The 17,619-nt window shown below is 48.1% G+C and overlaps 3 protein-coding genes across 3 annotated transcripts; 2 read left to right on the top strand and 1 right to left on the bottom strand.

The window, feature by feature from the left end:
• Nucleotides 1-421: 421 nt before the first annotated feature.
• WFDC11 (WAP four-disulfide core domain 11) lies at nt 422-2,054 on the top strand (the record flags this gene model as incomplete). The annotated part of the gene is made up of 2 exons (XM_036009463.1): nt 422-552; nt 1,536-2,054. Coding segments are annotated over 2 exons (342 nt in total), but the record flags the coding sequence as incomplete, so codon positions are not given.
• Nucleotides 2,055-6,215: 4,161 nt separating this feature from the next.
• Nucleotides 6,216-7,567, bottom strand: WFDC10A (WAP four-disulfide core domain 10A). The gene is made up of 2 exons (XM_028523893.2): nt 7,391-7,567; nt 6,216-6,539 (listed from the first exon to the last, which is right to left on the bottom strand). Exons 1-2 carry the CDS (start codon nt 7,482-7,484, stop codon nt 6,391-6,393), a joined length of 243 nt encoding a protein of 80 aa, XP_028379694.1. The 5' UTR covers nt 7,485-7,567; the 3' UTR covers nt 6,216-6,390.
• Nucleotides 7,568-10,262: 2,695 nt separating this feature from the next.
• On the top strand, nt 10,263-14,332 carry WFDC9 (WAP four-disulfide core domain 9). The gene is made up of 3 exons (XM_036010133.1): nt 10,263-10,354; nt 12,624-12,763; nt 14,187-14,332. Exons 2-3 carry the CDS (start codon nt 12,670-12,672, stop codon nt 14,330-14,332), a joined length of 240 nt encoding a protein of 79 aa, XP_035866026.1. The 5' UTR covers nt 10,263-10,354; nt 12,624-12,669.
• The last annotated feature ends 3,287 nt before the right edge of the window (nt 14,333-17,619 follow it).

Raw genomic sequence — 17,619 nt, 5'->3', positions numbered from 1 at the left:
GAGAAAGAGTGAGAGAAACATCAATGTGTGGTTGCCTCTCTCATGCCCCCTACTGGGGACCTGACCCACAACACAGGCATGTGCCCTGAATGGGAATCAAACCTGCGACCTTTTGGTTCACAGGCCAACACTCAATTCACTGAGCCACACCAGCCAGGACTGCATGCTGAATTTGAACAATCATTCACTCAAGGGAAGACAACCCACTTCTAAATATATATTGTTCCTGCACGAGAAAGACCCAGAGTGCAAGATGACATTTTAGCAGTGTTCAGCTGAGGTGTGCGCCTGTTGTTGGGTGGGTAGAAGATAAGGAGGAATAATTAGAAGCTAGAGAAATTCTATAAGCACATCCTCTTGCTTTACAACTCTATTTATATCTCTTGGTCTCTAGCAGCAACAGGGAAGGAAAAAATCCTGACAACACATATTCAGACCCGTGGTCAGCATCATGAAGCTGTGGACACCTCTACTCATGACATTCCTGTGTGTGGCGCTGCTGTCCGTGCTGGCAGAAATTAAGGACAGACCGCGCATAGGTGACAAGACTGGGTCGGAAACAAAGGGTGGGGATTGCTGTGCTTGTTTCCTAGCAAGTGAAGGGGTGCTATGGTGTAGGGCATGTCTGATTCAGGTCCCACCTGTCCTGGATAACCTGTTAGAGAATCCCAATCTTTGTAGGCACAGAGAGCTAAGGAATTCCCAGCCTGAGGTCCTTTAATGCTTCCTCTTCCAAACTTGACAGTGGCCATGAGTGCCCATCCACTTTGACACACACGCCACAGGTTACAAGGATATACCGTTTCCCCATGTCAGGCTATCTTTGGGTGGGGGGCACCAATACAGAGCTGCAGTATCTTCCCAGGCTTCCAGAAGCTCTGTGTCCTTGCTGTGTGTACATTGATGAGTACTAAAAGGGTATTTAGTATATACCCTTCGTTTTAGTGGTAGGGTCTTTCAGAATGTGAAAATACAGAAAATAGACACAAAATGAGTCCTTCGTGGGGCAGAGTTGGGGGGCCATATAATAAGAAAAAGCAATGGGGGGAGCGCTAAAAATTGAGTGAGAGAAGATTTTGAAGGGAGGCTGAGTTATTAAAGGCATGGCCAGCAAGGAGGAGAAGGAAAAGGAAGGCCATCTGCTCCTCACACTGCCCAGTCTAGCTTCCCACACTATAGCTTGAGCATGGTAATGAGGCTAAAGAATATCTCAGGATACGAGATGTCCTGTGACACAAATGTAAAGTTTCTAGGAGGGCACATGCGGGCTAGAAGGCACTGAGTCCTATCTCTAGGATGCTCAAAGGGGGCACAGGGATCAGCAACACCGGTAAGACCTGCAGGAGCAGAGAAGGCCAACATAGCAGAGACAGTGCAATGGGGAGGCTGAGGAAGGGATTTTCTTGCAACACAGATGGATACCTCGCTGGGGACCTGGGCTTGAATTCTTGGAAGGGTTGTTAAGCCTTGGAAGGGCTTCTCTTCCCATGCTTCTTCACCTCTTACGGTTTCACCTCAATAGCAGGGGATAAAAGCCTCATTGAGGAGTGCTGGGGACATCCAAACATCATTGATTGTACCAGGAAGTGTTCCAAGTTGTTTAAATGTGCAAGGGTCAATCACACGTGCTGTTGGACCTACTGTGGGAACATCTGTTGGAAAACTGTGGTGAGTTGGGGGACGCGTGCTGGGCCGTGTCATCACGGATTCTCACCCTCTCCTCAGCTGCTGTTATTCCTAAATTGAGGACTGGTGTACCCCAAATCCTAGGCCCCAAAATAGCAGAAGACAATATCCCCTAAACCTGAAAAGCAATTCACTGGCAAATAAACCAAGACATCAGGTTGGGACACATTGCTTCTAGTAATTATATAATTAACGCCTGTACTGCCCTCATTAGATTACTCCGCAGTTTGCCCTTTTCCTAATTTTCATCCAGATTTCTAACCATTGACTCCATGAGCCCTTTTGGCTCAGCCAGGCCCCAAATTTCCACTTTTCTGTGTTCTACCAACCAATACGACACCTGTTACCCATTCAGAAGTGGGCAATTTCTATTGCTCTGTGAAGTATACCTGTCCCACAGTCTGGCGGGATGGGTAGTATTAAGCTTGGGAATGAGTGCTTGTTTCACAGAGTGCCCCAGCCACTTAACATCTAAGCTTTCTTTCTTGCAGCCGATCCATACAAGACAGCTAAAACCACAACCTCTTACTTGGGACACCAGTCGGTCCTCACTGAGGGCTGGGCAGGAGGAAGACCTTGACAAATAAACTCACTTACCAACAATGGCCTTGGCTTTTTCTACTTCATTTCACGATCCTTGGTTACCTTATTATGACGCCCCAATGATTCTTATCCTACAGCGTACATAAGCTTCCAACACTTACTCATCTGATTGCCTTAGAACCGATAGGCTAGTCTCATGGGCTTCACAGAACACAATTTATTTTTCACGTGACATGTTAATGAAGGTACGTGGCCAGCAGCCCTTTAATTTAGTTTTTCAGAGAGCAGATCTCTGGTAAACCACTTTCTCACAGAGTACGGGTAAAAATTCTAAAAGGACTTTACATATACATAAGATTGAACAAATACATGACTGGCAGGTGATAGGCACTAGGTTTCTAACTGTCTGAGAAAAGCAGTTACAAAATAAGCAAAGGGAGAATGTTAGAATGAACTCTGGGTACCCAGAGACATCCGTCTAAACTTGAGTTTAAATTAATCTGCATACAAATAGACAGACAAAGGAATAATTGCAAATACCTGTGTGTACATACATGAGTTATACATACCTGTATTTCCTAGCTCTGCCTGCTGAAAGGCTCAGAAGCAGTGGTAGTGCAGTAGTAGTAAGCACACCAGGAGCCCAGATCTTGGGTTCTAAATACCATTTTCCATTGAATGCGTCAAAGCTCCTTAGAGCAATGGCTGATTCTAGAACCAGGCTTCAAATACACAAGATGAGACGGGCGGCATCTTTTAGTGTCAGAAAGCAGGGAAATGCTCGAAATGTAAAATACTGAGAAATGGGAACCAACCTGAAGGAGCTCCCAGTGGCCAAAGCTGAGAACAATTTGAGCATAAAACTGTTATTGCTGGTCTGGTGAAATAAAATGTTACAAAGTTATGGAAAACTAGAAGACAACTTCAATGTAAAATTACTATTAAAGACAAGGAAAAATGAAAATTGAAATATTTCTGTTGAAAAAGTCTCCCCAAAAGGTAATACAACACTGTAACTTTAAGATATTTGTAAACAAAGATTTTGACATCTGAAAAATATCTTGCACCAGATATTTTAAAACTTAGCACATAAGTAGACAAAAACCAAAACCAAAACAAGAAAACCCAGGCCCTGACTAGCGCGGCTCAGTTGGCTGAGCATTGCCCCCTGACCAAAAGTCACCGGTTCGATTCCTGGTCAGGGCACATGCCCAGGTTATGGGGTTGGTCCCTGGCCAGGGTGTGTGCAGGAGGCAGCCGATTGGTGTTTCGATTGCATTGATGTTTCTCCCTCTCTCTCTAATGAGAATAAAATAAACCTTAACCCCCACCCTGCCCCAGGAAGATAAGAAATAAGGGATTAACAGAACATAAAACATTGAAGAAAGGGATAAAAGTCACCTTATCAATAAAGATTGTGATAAGATATTCAAGACAATAAATTCAACTGAACTGAACTGAAATTCAACTGAACAGAGCCATTGTGAAAAAGAATGAAAAAAACCAGGAGACCAAAAATAAAATGCGAAAAGTAAAAACCATAAGAAAGAAAAAGATTAATAAAGAAGATGGGCAAAGAAAATCTAAATATATAGTAACTGGAGTTTTTCAAAAAGGAAAAGCAACTAGTGTTAAAAATGATAATTCAAGTAAACTTTCTGTAAACAAAAGAAAACCTGAAGCAACATAAAAAAGGGCCATCCAGCCCTGGCTGGCATAGCTCAGCGGATTGAGCGCAGGCTGTGAACCAAAGTGTCGCAGGTTCGATTCCCAGTCAGGGTACATGCCTGGGTTGTAGGCCATGACCCCCAGCAACCGCACATTGATGTTTCTCTCTCTCTATCTCCCTCCCTTCCCTCTCTAAAAATAAATAAATAAAATCTTTTTTTTTTTTTTAAAGGGCCATCCTAAGCCCAGCAACAACGGCTCGGAAGTCTCGCAGATCAGATGTTTGGCGCCCTCTGGCTTAGAGTCTGTCTTCTACCTTCTCACAGCCTTTCTCTAACCATTTTCAGGAAGTGAGCTCTTCCCATCTAAGACACTGGACTCTACATTGCTGGATGGGTAGGCTCTTAGAGAATGTCATTTTAATAGTAGAATTCTAAATGTATCCAAACTTCCTTTGGATAAAGCCTTCCCTGAATCCTTCATGTCATGCCCATTCCAAATTTTGGGGGGCCGAAGTGCACGTCTTGGTGGTGGATATTGCACTCGGCACCTTAACCCAACCCTTGCGTTGCAGGAACTTCCGGTGGCTTCTTAATTAGGCATCCTGAGTTTGTCATGTGACAGACAGCCACGACTGTGTTGGGTGGGACACACTTTCCTGCTGAAGGCATTGGTATGGACCCACCTGTGAGCACTGGGGACATTTTAAGGTTGGAAACGAGGCAGGAGTTGACCAACATCATGACGTATGAGACGAGAGATACTTCTAGAATACTCCCATGGGAACTGGCATAAGGAAGGAGCAGGTCTGGGGCATGAGAAGGGAACAAATAATGCAGAACCCCTGGTGACTGTTAGACTGAGTCTTCTGCAGGCGGAGGTTTGGTGTTATGGAGGCCCAGATCGTGGCAGAATGTGCATTTGCTGCTGCTTCTGCTTCCGCGAGGTTCAAGGTCTCCCAGGTGTCCCCGCTCTTCTACCTTGCTGAGCTGGGTGGGAGGCTCTGGCCTGATGGAGGCAGGTGTCCTCCTCCACTGTCCCCTGCACCGATGCCCAGGAAGCACTGCACTGCAGGGTCACACTGCGCACCTGCCTGCAGCAGGGCCTGCCTGTCTGCCACCCCCACACTTGACTCCATGACCCGAGTGGCCACACGTGACTCAGTCCCTGCTCTCGCCCCAGGACCATTTCAGAGGCACTGTGGTTACACAGATAGGAAGCCTGGACCCCAGGGATTAATTCTCACTGGTTCACCAGGAGGCCACAGACAAGACTCACAGCCATCCTGTGCCAGCTAATCCTTAGCAGCCTCACAGTGGAACCACCTGTCTCCCCACCCCCTGACTCTCCTCTGGATTAAAGACAGAGAGAGAGAGGCCATAAGGAGGAGGACCTGGGGAAGGCAGGGAGCACTCTGTCACTGGAAGGCACTGGAGTCTGAGGTCCCAGCATAGCGTCCCAGGCCGCATGGGGAGAGTGGCCATCCTGATGGAGGCTGCAGTGGGGGGGCTGGGGGGGCACAGACACTCACTTGTGTGCCCGTGGTCTCCCCACAGAAAAGCAGCTGGTGTGCAGGGAGGCCAGAGGAAGCGCCCTGTGCCAGCCAGGGCATGAGTGGCCCCTCCTCTCCCTGGCCTTGGGCAAGTCACTTAACTTGCTGGGATTCATTTTCTTCTGCATAAAGAGACAATTGTCTGAACTTTACAAGGAGAAGAGGAGAAAGGGACAGGAGTGAGTTAAGTTTAAGAAGAGGCCTCCTTGCCCTGGCTGGGTGGTTTGGTTGGTTGGAGCATTGTCTTGTGCACCAAAAGGTTGTGGGTTCAATTCCCAGTCAGAGCACATACCTAGGTTGTGGTTTCGATCCCTGGGCAAGGTGCATACAAGAGACAATCAATGTTTCTCACATTGATGTCTCTCTCTCTCCATCCCCCTTTCCCATCTCTCTAAAATCAATAGAAACATGTTCTCAGCTGAGGATTCAGGAAAAAAAAGAAGAGTCCTCCTTGGGGGCCCCTACTCTACGCCCCAGGGTTTAGCACCCCCCTATCTCATGGTTCACTTGGCCCTTAGGACTCAGGGCGAGGGTGTTCTCGTTAGCGCTGGGGGGCGGCGCACACGAACCGTTCTTCCCTCTGGGAGTGCTGGTTCAGGGAGCAGAGCAAGAAGGGGGCTGAGCCTCCAGGGGCCTGGCAGGGGTGCGTGGGCCTAAAGGAGCGAGAGCAGAGGAGCATGACAAGGGGAGAGGCCCAGAGAGGTGGGGGCACATTGGGCTGTGCCCTGGTTTCTCAATAAGCACAAGTCCTGGGAGGAAAACAGCCAGGTGCCCGGGCATTTGTTCTGGTTTATTGGACAGGAACGAGGCGTCCATACAGGGATGAGAATGGCACTGCTGCTGGCAGCCCTGTGCCTGGGACCTGAGGTCCTTGCTCTCTTTGGTCCAGTCTTCAGCGGCAGGCTGGGGGTGCAGCGTGCGCAGCCCAGCCCCCCTCCCGCTCAGAGCACGTTCATGCAGACGCTCCCGCAGAAGCTCAAACAGCACACGTTATTCGCTTGACATTCCCTGTGATGTTTACAGGGGTGTCTGCACAAATGCACCTGGATCCTCTTCTCACACTCCTTGATCTCCGTGGACAGCTGTGGATCTGAAACCGAGCAGGAGCGGGGTCACGGAACCAGGTCGCACGGCCCACTCCTCACGGCCGTAGAACCCAGGCCCCGCTCACGACACTCTGGGACCTCACTTTTGACCCCTCGCCCATCCTGGTGATTGGCTGCATTTTCAACCCGGGACCCCCACTCTCTGTCAGTGGAGCTCCGTGCCTGGGCGCCTGGGACACTCTTCTTACTCCTGAGGCCAGGACCCGCTCTCATCTTAGTCATGGCCTCGGTGAAGTCACCCCTGTACAATCTCCGCTCTGACTCCGAGACCTCGGTGAACTCTGAGACACCTGTAAACCCTCCCCCGTTTTCCATAATGTGCAGGGTCCAGAGAAGGTGAACTTGCCTGACCCCCTTCTCTCTCCTTTTCCCACTGTCTATAGTACCCCGCCCCTTCCCACAAAGTAACACCGTCCCTTCCACCGTCATCATCCTCATCCTCTGATGATAACTTTAATGTGAACATTTACACCCCAGTATTACTTCCATACACATCTCAGGGTGCTGACCTGCCACAGGAGTGCATACACCAAAGAATCATCGTTTTGCCTTCCCCTCTGATTCTCAGCTCTGTGCACCCGTCACCCGTGTGTGTACCGTATGTCCCTGGATTTGGGGAGTGCAGAATGGGAAGATGTAGGCTGCCCCCCACCCCCACTGCTGGTCCCAGGGCTGGTGAAGGGGCTGGAGGGCCATGGTTTGGGAGGGCCTGGAGTCTTCACAGTGCTGGGGCTGGAGCAGGAGGTGCTGAAAGGTTCTGATTTCTAGGTCCTCCTTAGCTGGACACAGCCCCTCATGCCCCCTCCCCATGCCTGCCCCCCAGCCCATCACCTACTCTGTATCCTCTTCCGACGATGCGGCCCTCCCTGGGCCTGCAGCAGCAGCAGCAGGCAGAGGAGCAGGGTGGGCAGCAGAGCCTGGGGCGCCATGACTCAGCCAGAGCAGTGAGCTCTGAGTCTGGCACCGGCTCTCCCGGAGGGCTGGTGTGAGGAGGGAAGGGAAGGATGGGTGCCCTGGGCTCCTCCCTGCCTCCACTGGCCAGGCCAGGGCAGGGCAAGGAGCGCTGGCTCCCTCCCCTGTGCCTGCCACGTCTCATGGCCTGTGCTGTGTGGGCCCTGTGCCTGCCACATCCCACAGTCCCACGGCCTGTGCTGTGTGGGGCCTGGGCTTCTGCAGAGCCTGCCCTTCCCGTCACATAACCACCCCTCCTGTTGCAATGGAACTTTTGTCCTGAGAGCTGTCATCTATTCCTACTTTCTCACTGCAAGATAATTTACAGAAAAAAGAAAAATGTAAGTAAGGAATGATGATAATCTCACTGTGTAGAATTAACCTAGTCTCAGCGTAGAGTGGATCCTTGAACAACACGGATTTGAATGGCGCAGGGTCACTTATGCCTGGAGTAAATACTGTTGGCCCTTGGGTATCCTTCGGATTTCTCATCTGCAGCTTTAAGTAACCCAAGATCGAAAATGATTTTTTCTTTTCTTTTTTTCTTTACATTTCTAAACTCAGGATAAAAAAAACACTGTTTTCCACCTGCCATTGGCTGAATCCATGAATGCTAAGGGCCAACTACGGTTAAGACTTCGGGGAGGCAAAAGTCGTAAGTGGGTTTTTGACTGCGCTGGGATTGGTGCTCCCCACCCTTACATGGTTCCAGGGTCCCCTGCGTTATCCTTTTAGTTTCCTCGCACATTTATTTTTTTTCCAACTTCAGCTTTTTTAAAAAAGATTTTATTTATTTATTTCCAGAGAGGGAAGGGAGGGAGAAAGAGAGAGAGAGAGAAACATCAATGTGCAGTTGCTGGGGGTCATGGCCTGCAACCCAGGCATGTGCCCTGACTGGGAATCGAACCTGTGATGCTTTGATTCGAAGCCTGCACTCAATCCACTGAGCTACACCAGCCAGGGCTCTTTGCACATTTAATATGAACAATTCTTTGTTTTCTCACATTTTGAATCACCCGCCTTTCGTTAACCATCTTGTCCCCCCTCATTTAATCAGGACAGTGTTTCACAAAACACTGGCTTTCCATGGCTGTACAGTTCTTGTTTAAAATAAACGCCTGTGCTCAAGCATTTGTGCTGTACCAGTTACTGATGGACCCTGCCATGTTGAGGACTTTTACCCAAAAATCCTGAATTTTAAAAAAATATTAAAATTATTGGGATAACAATATTAGTTATGTAGCTATCAGTTAATAGCTACATAAGTTGCTAGTGTACAACTCTATCGTGCATCTGTATGTTGTACCACGCGCTCACTCCCCAAAGTCTAGTCTCCTCTCGTCACCATATATTTGAGCCTCTTCATTCTCTCCATGCTCCTCCCACCCCCTTTTCCTCAGAGAACCATCATGCTGTTGTCTTTGTCTAGGAGTTGGCTTGTTGGTTCTGTGTTATGTCTCCCATATGAATGAAATCACATGGTTCTTGTCCTTTTCCATCTAATTTATATTGCTCAGCATGCTCCTCTCACGATCTGCCATGATTTTGCGAATCTCATCCTTTTTTGTGGCTGAGTAGTACTCCATTGCCTCTATGTACTGCATCTTCTTTATCCAGTTGTTCGCTTCGGTTGCTTCTGTATCTTGGCTATGGCGAATACTGCTGCAGTGAACATAGGGGTACATATATATTTACAAAGAAATGGTTTGGAAAACTAGGGGTAGACACCCAAAAGAGGGATCGCTGGGTCACACGGTAGATCTCTTCTTAATTTTGTGAGGAATCTCCATAGTAGCCGTACCAGCTTTTATCCTCAGTAGTGGATGAGGGCTCCGCTTCCCCGCCTTCCTCTCCGACACTTGCTGTTTCTTGTCTTGTTGAGAACAGCCGGTCTAATGGCTGTGATGTAGTATCTCATTGCGGTTTTGATTAGCCTTTCCCTTCCAGCTGGTGAAGTCGAGCATCTTCTCACCTATGTGTGGGCCATGTGTATGTCTTCTCGGGAAAAGTGTCTGTTGAGATCTTCTGCCCATTTTCTAACTATTTTTTGTTATTGTTGTTGAGTTGTGGGTGTTCTTTGTGGAGTTATTTTTTGGATACTAGCCTCTTATTGGAGGGTTGTTGTTTTTTTTTTTTGCAAACATCCTCTCCCATTTAGTTGGTTGCCTTGATTTTAAACTAATGTAAGGAAAGTGGGATTTGTGGATGAAGGAATAAATAGGTATCTTAGGTAGGTGTATATAAATCAATATACATACGCTCGTATGCCCAATAGAAAGCCCCTCTTTGATATTTGGGGAACCGAATCTATTTCTTCTAAAGCCCTTCCTATTTGGTCTCTTTTTATTCACATCGAACTCACATGACATTTGGTGGGAAATGACGTGATGCTTTAATTAGCAAAGGAGAATCGATACAGGAGGGGGTTAGACCTTCCGTAGCCCACACGACGAGTCAAAGGAAAACAGATAAACAGACTATTCTCCATGCCCAGTTGATGGACAGACACAAATGCAGTAGATACGGACTCTAGACTGGGGTCTGTTGGGCGTGGCCAGAGCTGCAACCCAGGTACGCGATGTGCCTCCTGGCTTAGTGGGAGACACCGCTCACATCAAAGACAACCCAGGACTTCCGGATGGGTGAGTATGGAAGGAAACAGTCTGTGATCTGACCAACATGTAGTTACTGGGCAGAACATAAAGATCTGCTACCACCAACATCATCATCATCTCTGCGCCCTGTTCCAGGACACAATCTTCCTTCCCCTCCCGGAGTAAGAAGACTCCAGAAAGAGGAGCTGTCAGCGGGTTACCACCGCAGACACTCAACTCAGACACCTTCAGAGGTAGGTGGGGGGAAGGGTCTCGAGGCACAGGCTTTTGTCTGTGGCTTGCTCGGATGAGCTCCCTGCGCAGGTGGTGTCAACGTTATTCCTGTGCAGTGGCGATCATTGTCTCTGTTGTTCAAATACGAAATGGAGATAGAGGTGATGGGACCTGTCTGAGGCCCCGAAGGTAAAAGGGACAGAGATGAAACAAGAAACCAGCATTCCTGACCCACAACTCAACACTTCCTCTCCTTTAGCCTTACCTGGAAAGCCCAGGGGTCCTGAGTTTCTGGGGTGGGCAGCACTGCTGTGTCTTTGTGATACCTAGGAGCCTTTTCTTTGTTCTGTGCTCTGTCTCAGGACAGTCAGAGATTCCACCCAGCACCCCGTGTGTGAGTAGTGCCTGGCCTGGGTGTGAGGATGCTTCTCTTCTCTGGGATCACGTAGTATCCCTGAGTTGTGCAAAGAAGGGCATGGGGCATCCCCAGATCCTAGACACCCTTTAAGGGCAAGTAGGGAACTCAGGAAACTGCACTAAACATGAAGCCTTTTAAATGAACAGACGTCAAGGCTCTGGACAGCTCAAATATAGAATGATATTTTTGAATACCAATAAACAGCTTTATAGAACCTATTATTTTGGATTTTTTGTGTTTCTGTCACTATGTGCCAGTCTTCCTCCTTCTTTGTGCAAGGACAGGTGCCAGGAACCCCAACCCATGCCCAGCTTCACCCAGTTGCCTCACACCTCATATCCTCACCTGGAGTGGGGGTGCCACCTTCTTTGCGACGCCCGTCTTGCTCTGAGCTGGTGCCTTCAGGGGGCCAGAAGAACACTCTGAGCCACGCTCAAGGCTTTCCCGTGCAATGCTCACTGGCTGTCCTGTGCAAAAAAGCCGAGTATTGTAAATTATAGACATTTGGAAGCCTCCCATGGCCAGACATAATTCTCCTTTGGCCTGGGGCATCGCCAGTGAAGTTGTAGCCCTGATGTAAATATTGCCCAGTGGTAAATGAAACCTCGATACCTTAACTTGGCAATTTTCCTCCCTCAAGCCATGCCAAGGCAAGCTGGCAGGGATGTGGATTCTGAGCGGAGTAGGTTGCAGAGCAGATATAAGTGCTGGAGAGTGGAAGTCCCTAAACAGCTGATCTTTTATCTTTTACATTTTAAGGGCTTCTCTTCTTTTCCCCCCTAACTTTTCCATGATCTCCTCTTTCTTGCTCTTGTCTCAAGTCATCTAAACCCTATTTGCCTCAAAGTCAAGGACTCAATGATTCACACGTCTAAAACTTGCATTTACATAATCTATGTAGATGTAAGTTTTAAAAAAATTGATTCTAGAGAGAGGGGAAGGGAGAGAGAGAATCATTGATGTGAGAGAGAAACATCAATTGGTTGCCTCTTGTAGGCACCCCGACTGGGACCGAACCCATAACCCAGGCACGTGCCCTGACTAAGAATTGAACAGGTGACCTTTTGGTCTGTGGGATGACGCCTAACCCACTGAGCCACACAGGCCAGGGCTGTAGAGGAAAGCTTTAACAGTCCCTTGACCAGTTGTTGGCCGTCATCTTTTCTCAAGTCCCACTGAGTAATCCATCTCATCACTTACACTGCAATCGGTACTCTTTGTTGTGGGGTCTCGACTGAACTATATCATTCAGCTACATATGTTCTTAAATGGAAAATCAGGACACTCAGGGTGTTCTATTATTCCAACTTCATAAAAACGATGACCAAAGCATCAAAAGGTACACATATCCTGGTTGTCTCTGGGGTGGTGGAATTCCTAATGCATATCCATTTTTTCTTTGTATTTTTTGTTTTATGATTTATACAATCTATACATTTATTGCTTTTTAATCAGAAAAACAGGAATGAATTTTTTAATATTGTGCTATTTTTTAATTTTAATTTTAATTTTTTTAGATTTTATTTATTTATTTTTAGAGAGAGAAGGGAGGGAGAGAGAGAGAGAGAGAAACATCAATGTGCAGTTGCTGGGGGCCATGGCCTGCAACCCAGGCATGTGCCCTGACTGGGAATCGAACCTGCGACACTTTGGTTCGAGGAATGAATTTTTTAAAGAAATCATTTCGCAAAGGAAGCGGTTTGCAATGTGAGATGGGGAAGAAGCGTGGGGAAGCCGATGGCTAGCCTGGTAGGTTTTTAGGTGCCGGAGAGTGAAAAGGAAAAGCAGGAGGAAGAATGACACAATATTCACCAGCACTTTCTCTCTCTTTCCTACTCTGTTCTCCTCAATTCCTTTTCTGCCTCTCGCAGCATTTGGAGAAGACGTGTCTTGTGCCAGAACTTAGCCCAAACACACATGAGACAGCCCTGGGGCCTCCTACTCATCCTGTGCATCTGTGGGCTGAAGATGCTCCGGCCAGTGCTGGGAAGTATCCGGAACAAACTTCTCTGTAGGTGGCATGGCAAGGGAGGAGGGCATTCTGCCCGGGCCTGGGATGTCTGGCGTAACTGATCCAGGGCTCAGTTTCCAGGATCACCCTTCAGAGGATCAAACCTCCTTCAAGCAGAGACACCCAAGTAAGATGAGGCTGGATACTCCCACTCTGATGTCCCTTCCAGCTCTCTCTCTCCCAAGTCTGAAAGCAATGCTGGGCATATGGAAAGGCAATGTAACTTTTGTCTGCCTTTCATAAGCTCACGGGACATAAAAGTCTGCGAGGGCAGATCGTTGGGCACCAGGAACATCAGCACAGAGCGGCCCCGTGAGCCCATGGGTTCCGAATCTCTGTGCCTGATCGGAGTGAGCCTTTGATGCGTGCCCAAAGGGAAACATTGTAACACAACACAGTCATTTAGCTTGAAGGCGAAAAATCTTTTCGACCATGAAAAATAGACAAGCTAAGTAAGATGTGCTTAGCGAGTCAAAACGTGGGGTCATCTGATAAAAAAGAAACAAACGTGGGGATAATGAAGGGACGGAGCGGGCAGAAGGTTCTGGACCGGTGGGAGATGTGGAATGTGGGGAGAGGCTGAACGGTGAGGCGGTATCACCAGGATGGGCTTTGAGGGTATTGTGCTCAGTGAAACCAGTTAGACATAGAGAGAGAAATGCCATGCGATTTCACTTGTACGTGGAATCTAAAAAACAAACAAACAAACCAGCAGACCGGAAACAGGCTCACCGATATAGAGGGCATTTTAATGGTTGCCGGATGGGAAGGGGGTGGGGCGGCTGGGTGGAAAGGGCAAAAGGATTAAGAAGTACAACCTGGGGGTCACAGAACAGTCATGGGGATGTCGAGTACAGCGCAGGGAATGTGGTCAGTAATGTTGTCATAACTACGGATGGGATCAGATGGCTACTAGGCTGACTGGGGTGATCACTTCATCAGTTGTGTAAATGCCTAATCTTTTGGGCCGCATACCCGAAACTAATATCATATTGCATGTCAATTGTAAATAAAAAACAAAAAGTATTAAAAAGTAAAAATATAAAAATCAAAGTGAAAAAAGAGAGAGAGAGAGAGCAGAAAAGGGGAGGAGCGGCTTCCTAGTCTCTCCCAGCTCGGTTTTCCAGTCTGCAAACTGGGTGTGGAAGTGGATGCCAGAGGGTGCGGCGGGTCCTGAAAGAGGGTGGAAGGCCCAAAACACCGTGGGGACCTGTGCTCAGATGGAAGTCATGCCGTACAAGGATGCTCTCCTGTGGAAAGACACCGGCTGGACTTCAAGCAAGGGGTTTTCTCGAAAGACAGAGAAATACTTGATGGCTTGGGGCTCAGGTTCCGAAGCTCAGGGGTTGTTAAGCTTGAGAAGGGGTTCTTCTCCAAACTGTGAGTGGATAGGCCCTGCCAACTTCTATCATCTCGCTTCCAGATGAAGTCAAAGACGTCAAGCAGTGCTGGGTACAGCCTCCGCCTGAGTATTGTGCGAAAAGGTGCAACAAGCTAAATGGATGCATACAGTCAGATCATACATGCTGCTGGACCTTCTGTGGCAACATCTGCTTGCACGACGAGTAAGTTGGTTGGGGAGGGAAGCTTGGGCCTGGGTACATGTCCTCACTGCCATTCAGAGGATGTGACCTAGAATGGAAGATGGCAGTCACCCAGCTCCTGGTCAGAGAGACAGGGCGCACAAGGCAATGCCTTCCGACCTCCGCACCTAAGTGGCCACTCGCTGCAGAATGAACCCAAACACCAACATGGGGGCCTCTGCTCCTTTCTCGCTCTCATTCAGCTGCCCTGAAACATCATCCTTCCTTTCGTTCATCCTCCCTTTGTCCAAGGCCCCAGTTATTGCCTCCTCAGTCTGTCCTCCCCGTTGGCCCCTCGTCTCAGCCAGGCCCCAGGAGAGCTGGTCTCTACCATGTGCTCAATGGACAAACCCCTTGGGTGGACTTGCTTAAAACTGGGTATCTCCCGATCTTACCGAAACAATACTTGTTCCCATGAACCGGGACCAAGGGTGTTATTAAGCTTGGGAATGGATGTCCCCAGGGTTCCCTGATTTTTCACCACTTAACTTTTCTCTTCCAGTGAACCCTTCGCAACAATAATCAAAACTTAGCTCAGGCTGGCTCACCGCTAGTGTGTGCAGGAGGATGACCACATGGTGTAAGAGGAGTGCTGGCTGGCTCCCCACTGCGGCACCTCCGGGCTGCAGCTGGGGATCGCTCTGTTCTGTCCCGGACCTGTCTATCCCGAGAAGGCTCAAGTCTTCACCAAATAAACTCATTCGCCAGCTTGTGGGCTCTGCATTTTTTTTCCCTACTCCCTCCCTGTGACTTCATTTTTCTTATTATAATCTCCAACCCTCCCAACAGTTGTTCCCATTCTGTTATGGGCCCAGGCACCCCACTTGGCCTTCCCGGTTAGACCTAGGTGTTAGTCAAGTAAGCTCATGGCTGTAGCAAAAATACAGAGCTTCGTATGAGTGGGTCAAAAAAAACTGCGGTACACTTATACGGTGGAATACTACCCTTCATGGCGACATGGGTAGAGCTGGAGAGTATTATGCTAAGTGAAACAAGCCAGGCAGCGAAGGACAAATACCACAGGATCTCACTTATAAGTGGAACCTAAGGAGCAAAACAAATAAACGAGCAAAATAGAACCAGAGACATAGAAACAAAGAACAGACTGACAGTGGCCAGAGAGGTGGAGGGGGCATGGGGGAAAGCGGGGAAAGGTCTAGTCAAGTGAACATGTACAAAGGACCCCTGGACAGGGACAACAAGGTTGGAACTGACTGTGGGCAGGGTAGGGGAGAGCCATGGGGGAAGAACTGGGGACAACTGTAATAGAACAACCGTAAAAGAAGTCTCATGGGGTTATTGCGGTCAAACTTGATTCTCACCCACGATATCTGCAACAAATGAAATGGGGCCACAACACGCCAAACCCTACGGGATGCTGCCGAAGCAGTTCTGAGGAGAAGGATCTTCACAGCAATTGACGCTTAAATTAAGAAAAAGAGGCCCTGGCTGGTTTAGCTCAGTGGACTGAGCACGGGCCTATGAACCAAAGGGTTACCAGTTCGATTCCCAGGCAGGGCACATGCCTGGGTTGTGGTCCAGGCCCCCTGTAGTGGGTGTGCGAGAGGCAACCACACACTGCTATTTCTCTCCCTCTTTTCCTCTCTCCCTTTCCCAGCTCTCTAAAAATAAATAAATAATAACATCTTTAAAGAAAAAGAAAAAGAGAAATCTCAAATAAACAACCTAACTTTTCATACCTCAAGAAACTAGGAAAGAAGAACCAACTCAGAAAGGATGTAAAGACCAGAGCAGAAACAAATGAAATAGAGACCAGAAAAACAATAGAAATAATTAATGAAACTAAGAGCTGGATTTTTTTATTTTAGTTATGTTCTTTCTTTATAAAATTTCCATTTTTATCCTCCTCGGCATCTTTGATTTCTTTGCTGACACTTTCTACTTTTCCATCGTTCCAAGGGTGTTCGTAATTACTCGCTGCAGAATTTTTATAAGATCTACTTTAAAGTCTTTGTCAGATAATTCCAGCACTTACTTTACCTTGGAATTGCAGTCTGTTGATAGTCTTTTTCTCTATGAGTTGATATATTCCTTTTCCTTCATTCGCTACCTCATTTGGGATTGTATATCGAACATTTTGAATACTAGCTCATGAGACGCCAACTCTCAGTGGAGGAGGCTGACATTTTGTTTTCCAAAGTAATTGAAATGGTCAGTCTCAGGCTGAAAAGTTCACCCCGTCTTCTGCGGGTTGTGATTCCAAGGTCAGTCCAGTTCTCAAAGCCTTTTCAGTTCTTTTAGTATCTTCCCTGCATCTATGCACCACCTTGTGGCTCGTCTGGGACGCAAGTGGCGGTGTGTCTGTTAGTTCATCTCTCCAAGTTCTATGTCAAAGAAGATCACGTCCATGCACTCGAGGCTTGGAGGTGAAGCCAAGACTAAACAGACGACTGTACGGGTTCACTTTCCTGACCTCCTCCCCCTGTGTTCTCCCCAAGGAGATCTACCTTCTGTTTCCCCAAGGCTCCCAAAAGCTGGGGCTTTGGTTACCCCGCTCTGTTAGGCATGTCTACAACTACATCCCCATCCAGGACCAAGTGGTGGGAGAACAAACAGAGAGAAAAAGAGAGGGGGCAACAAGTGTCCACCCACGCTCTTAGGATTATAGCTGCATGCAGCAGAGAAAGACTTCCCTTCTTCAGAGTTCTGGCTCCTCTCACCCCCCCCCCCAGAAGAGAAAGAGAAAACGCAGGGGATTTCTGCACCTCTTCTGAGCATGCAAATTTCCCTTTCCATGCATCAAACCAAAATTACAGGGTTTTTCCGGAAGCTCTCCCTTTCTGTCCCCTGCTGGTTATTTGCAGGTTAGCCAGGGGTTACCAGATGGGAAGAAATTCCAGCCGACTCATCAGCAGTAATGCGGTGCTTGAATTCTTGACTTCTTTCCCTAATCTGCCTGCTATTCCTTACTTTCCAGTTTTTACAGTGGGAGAGAGAAGGAATCAGAGCCAGGAAATAGTTTGTATCCCTGGAAATGGGCTCAGCAGGCCTTTAGGGGGGACGTTTGTGAGCTGAGCCAGCGGTTCCCTGGGTTATCGTCGCTGTGGTTATCCTGAGTGCACCGCAGACCTCAAATTCCAAGTTCAGAACGCTAACACCTGTGTTTAGGGTGGAGCTGGCTGTACCAGACGATCTTTTTCCAGGTGGCCGCTCCACTGTCAGCTTTGTGCCATCTGAGAATGACCGGCTTCTGCAAGTTACTTGTTAACTAAGTGTTCCTAGTCGGACCAGTTAGGGGGTGGTGGTGGTTGG

The sequence above is a fragment of the Phyllostomus discolor genome, chromosome 9 (genome assembly GCF_004126475.2).
Source record: "Phyllostomus discolor isolate MPI-MPIP mPhyDis1 chromosome 9, mPhyDis1.pri.v3, whole genome shotgun sequence".
Taxonomy (NCBI): Eukaryota; Metazoa; Chordata; class Mammalia; order Chiroptera; family Phyllostomidae; genus Phyllostomus; species Phyllostomus discolor.
This window is presented reverse-complemented; position numbering and strand designations above follow the sequence as displayed.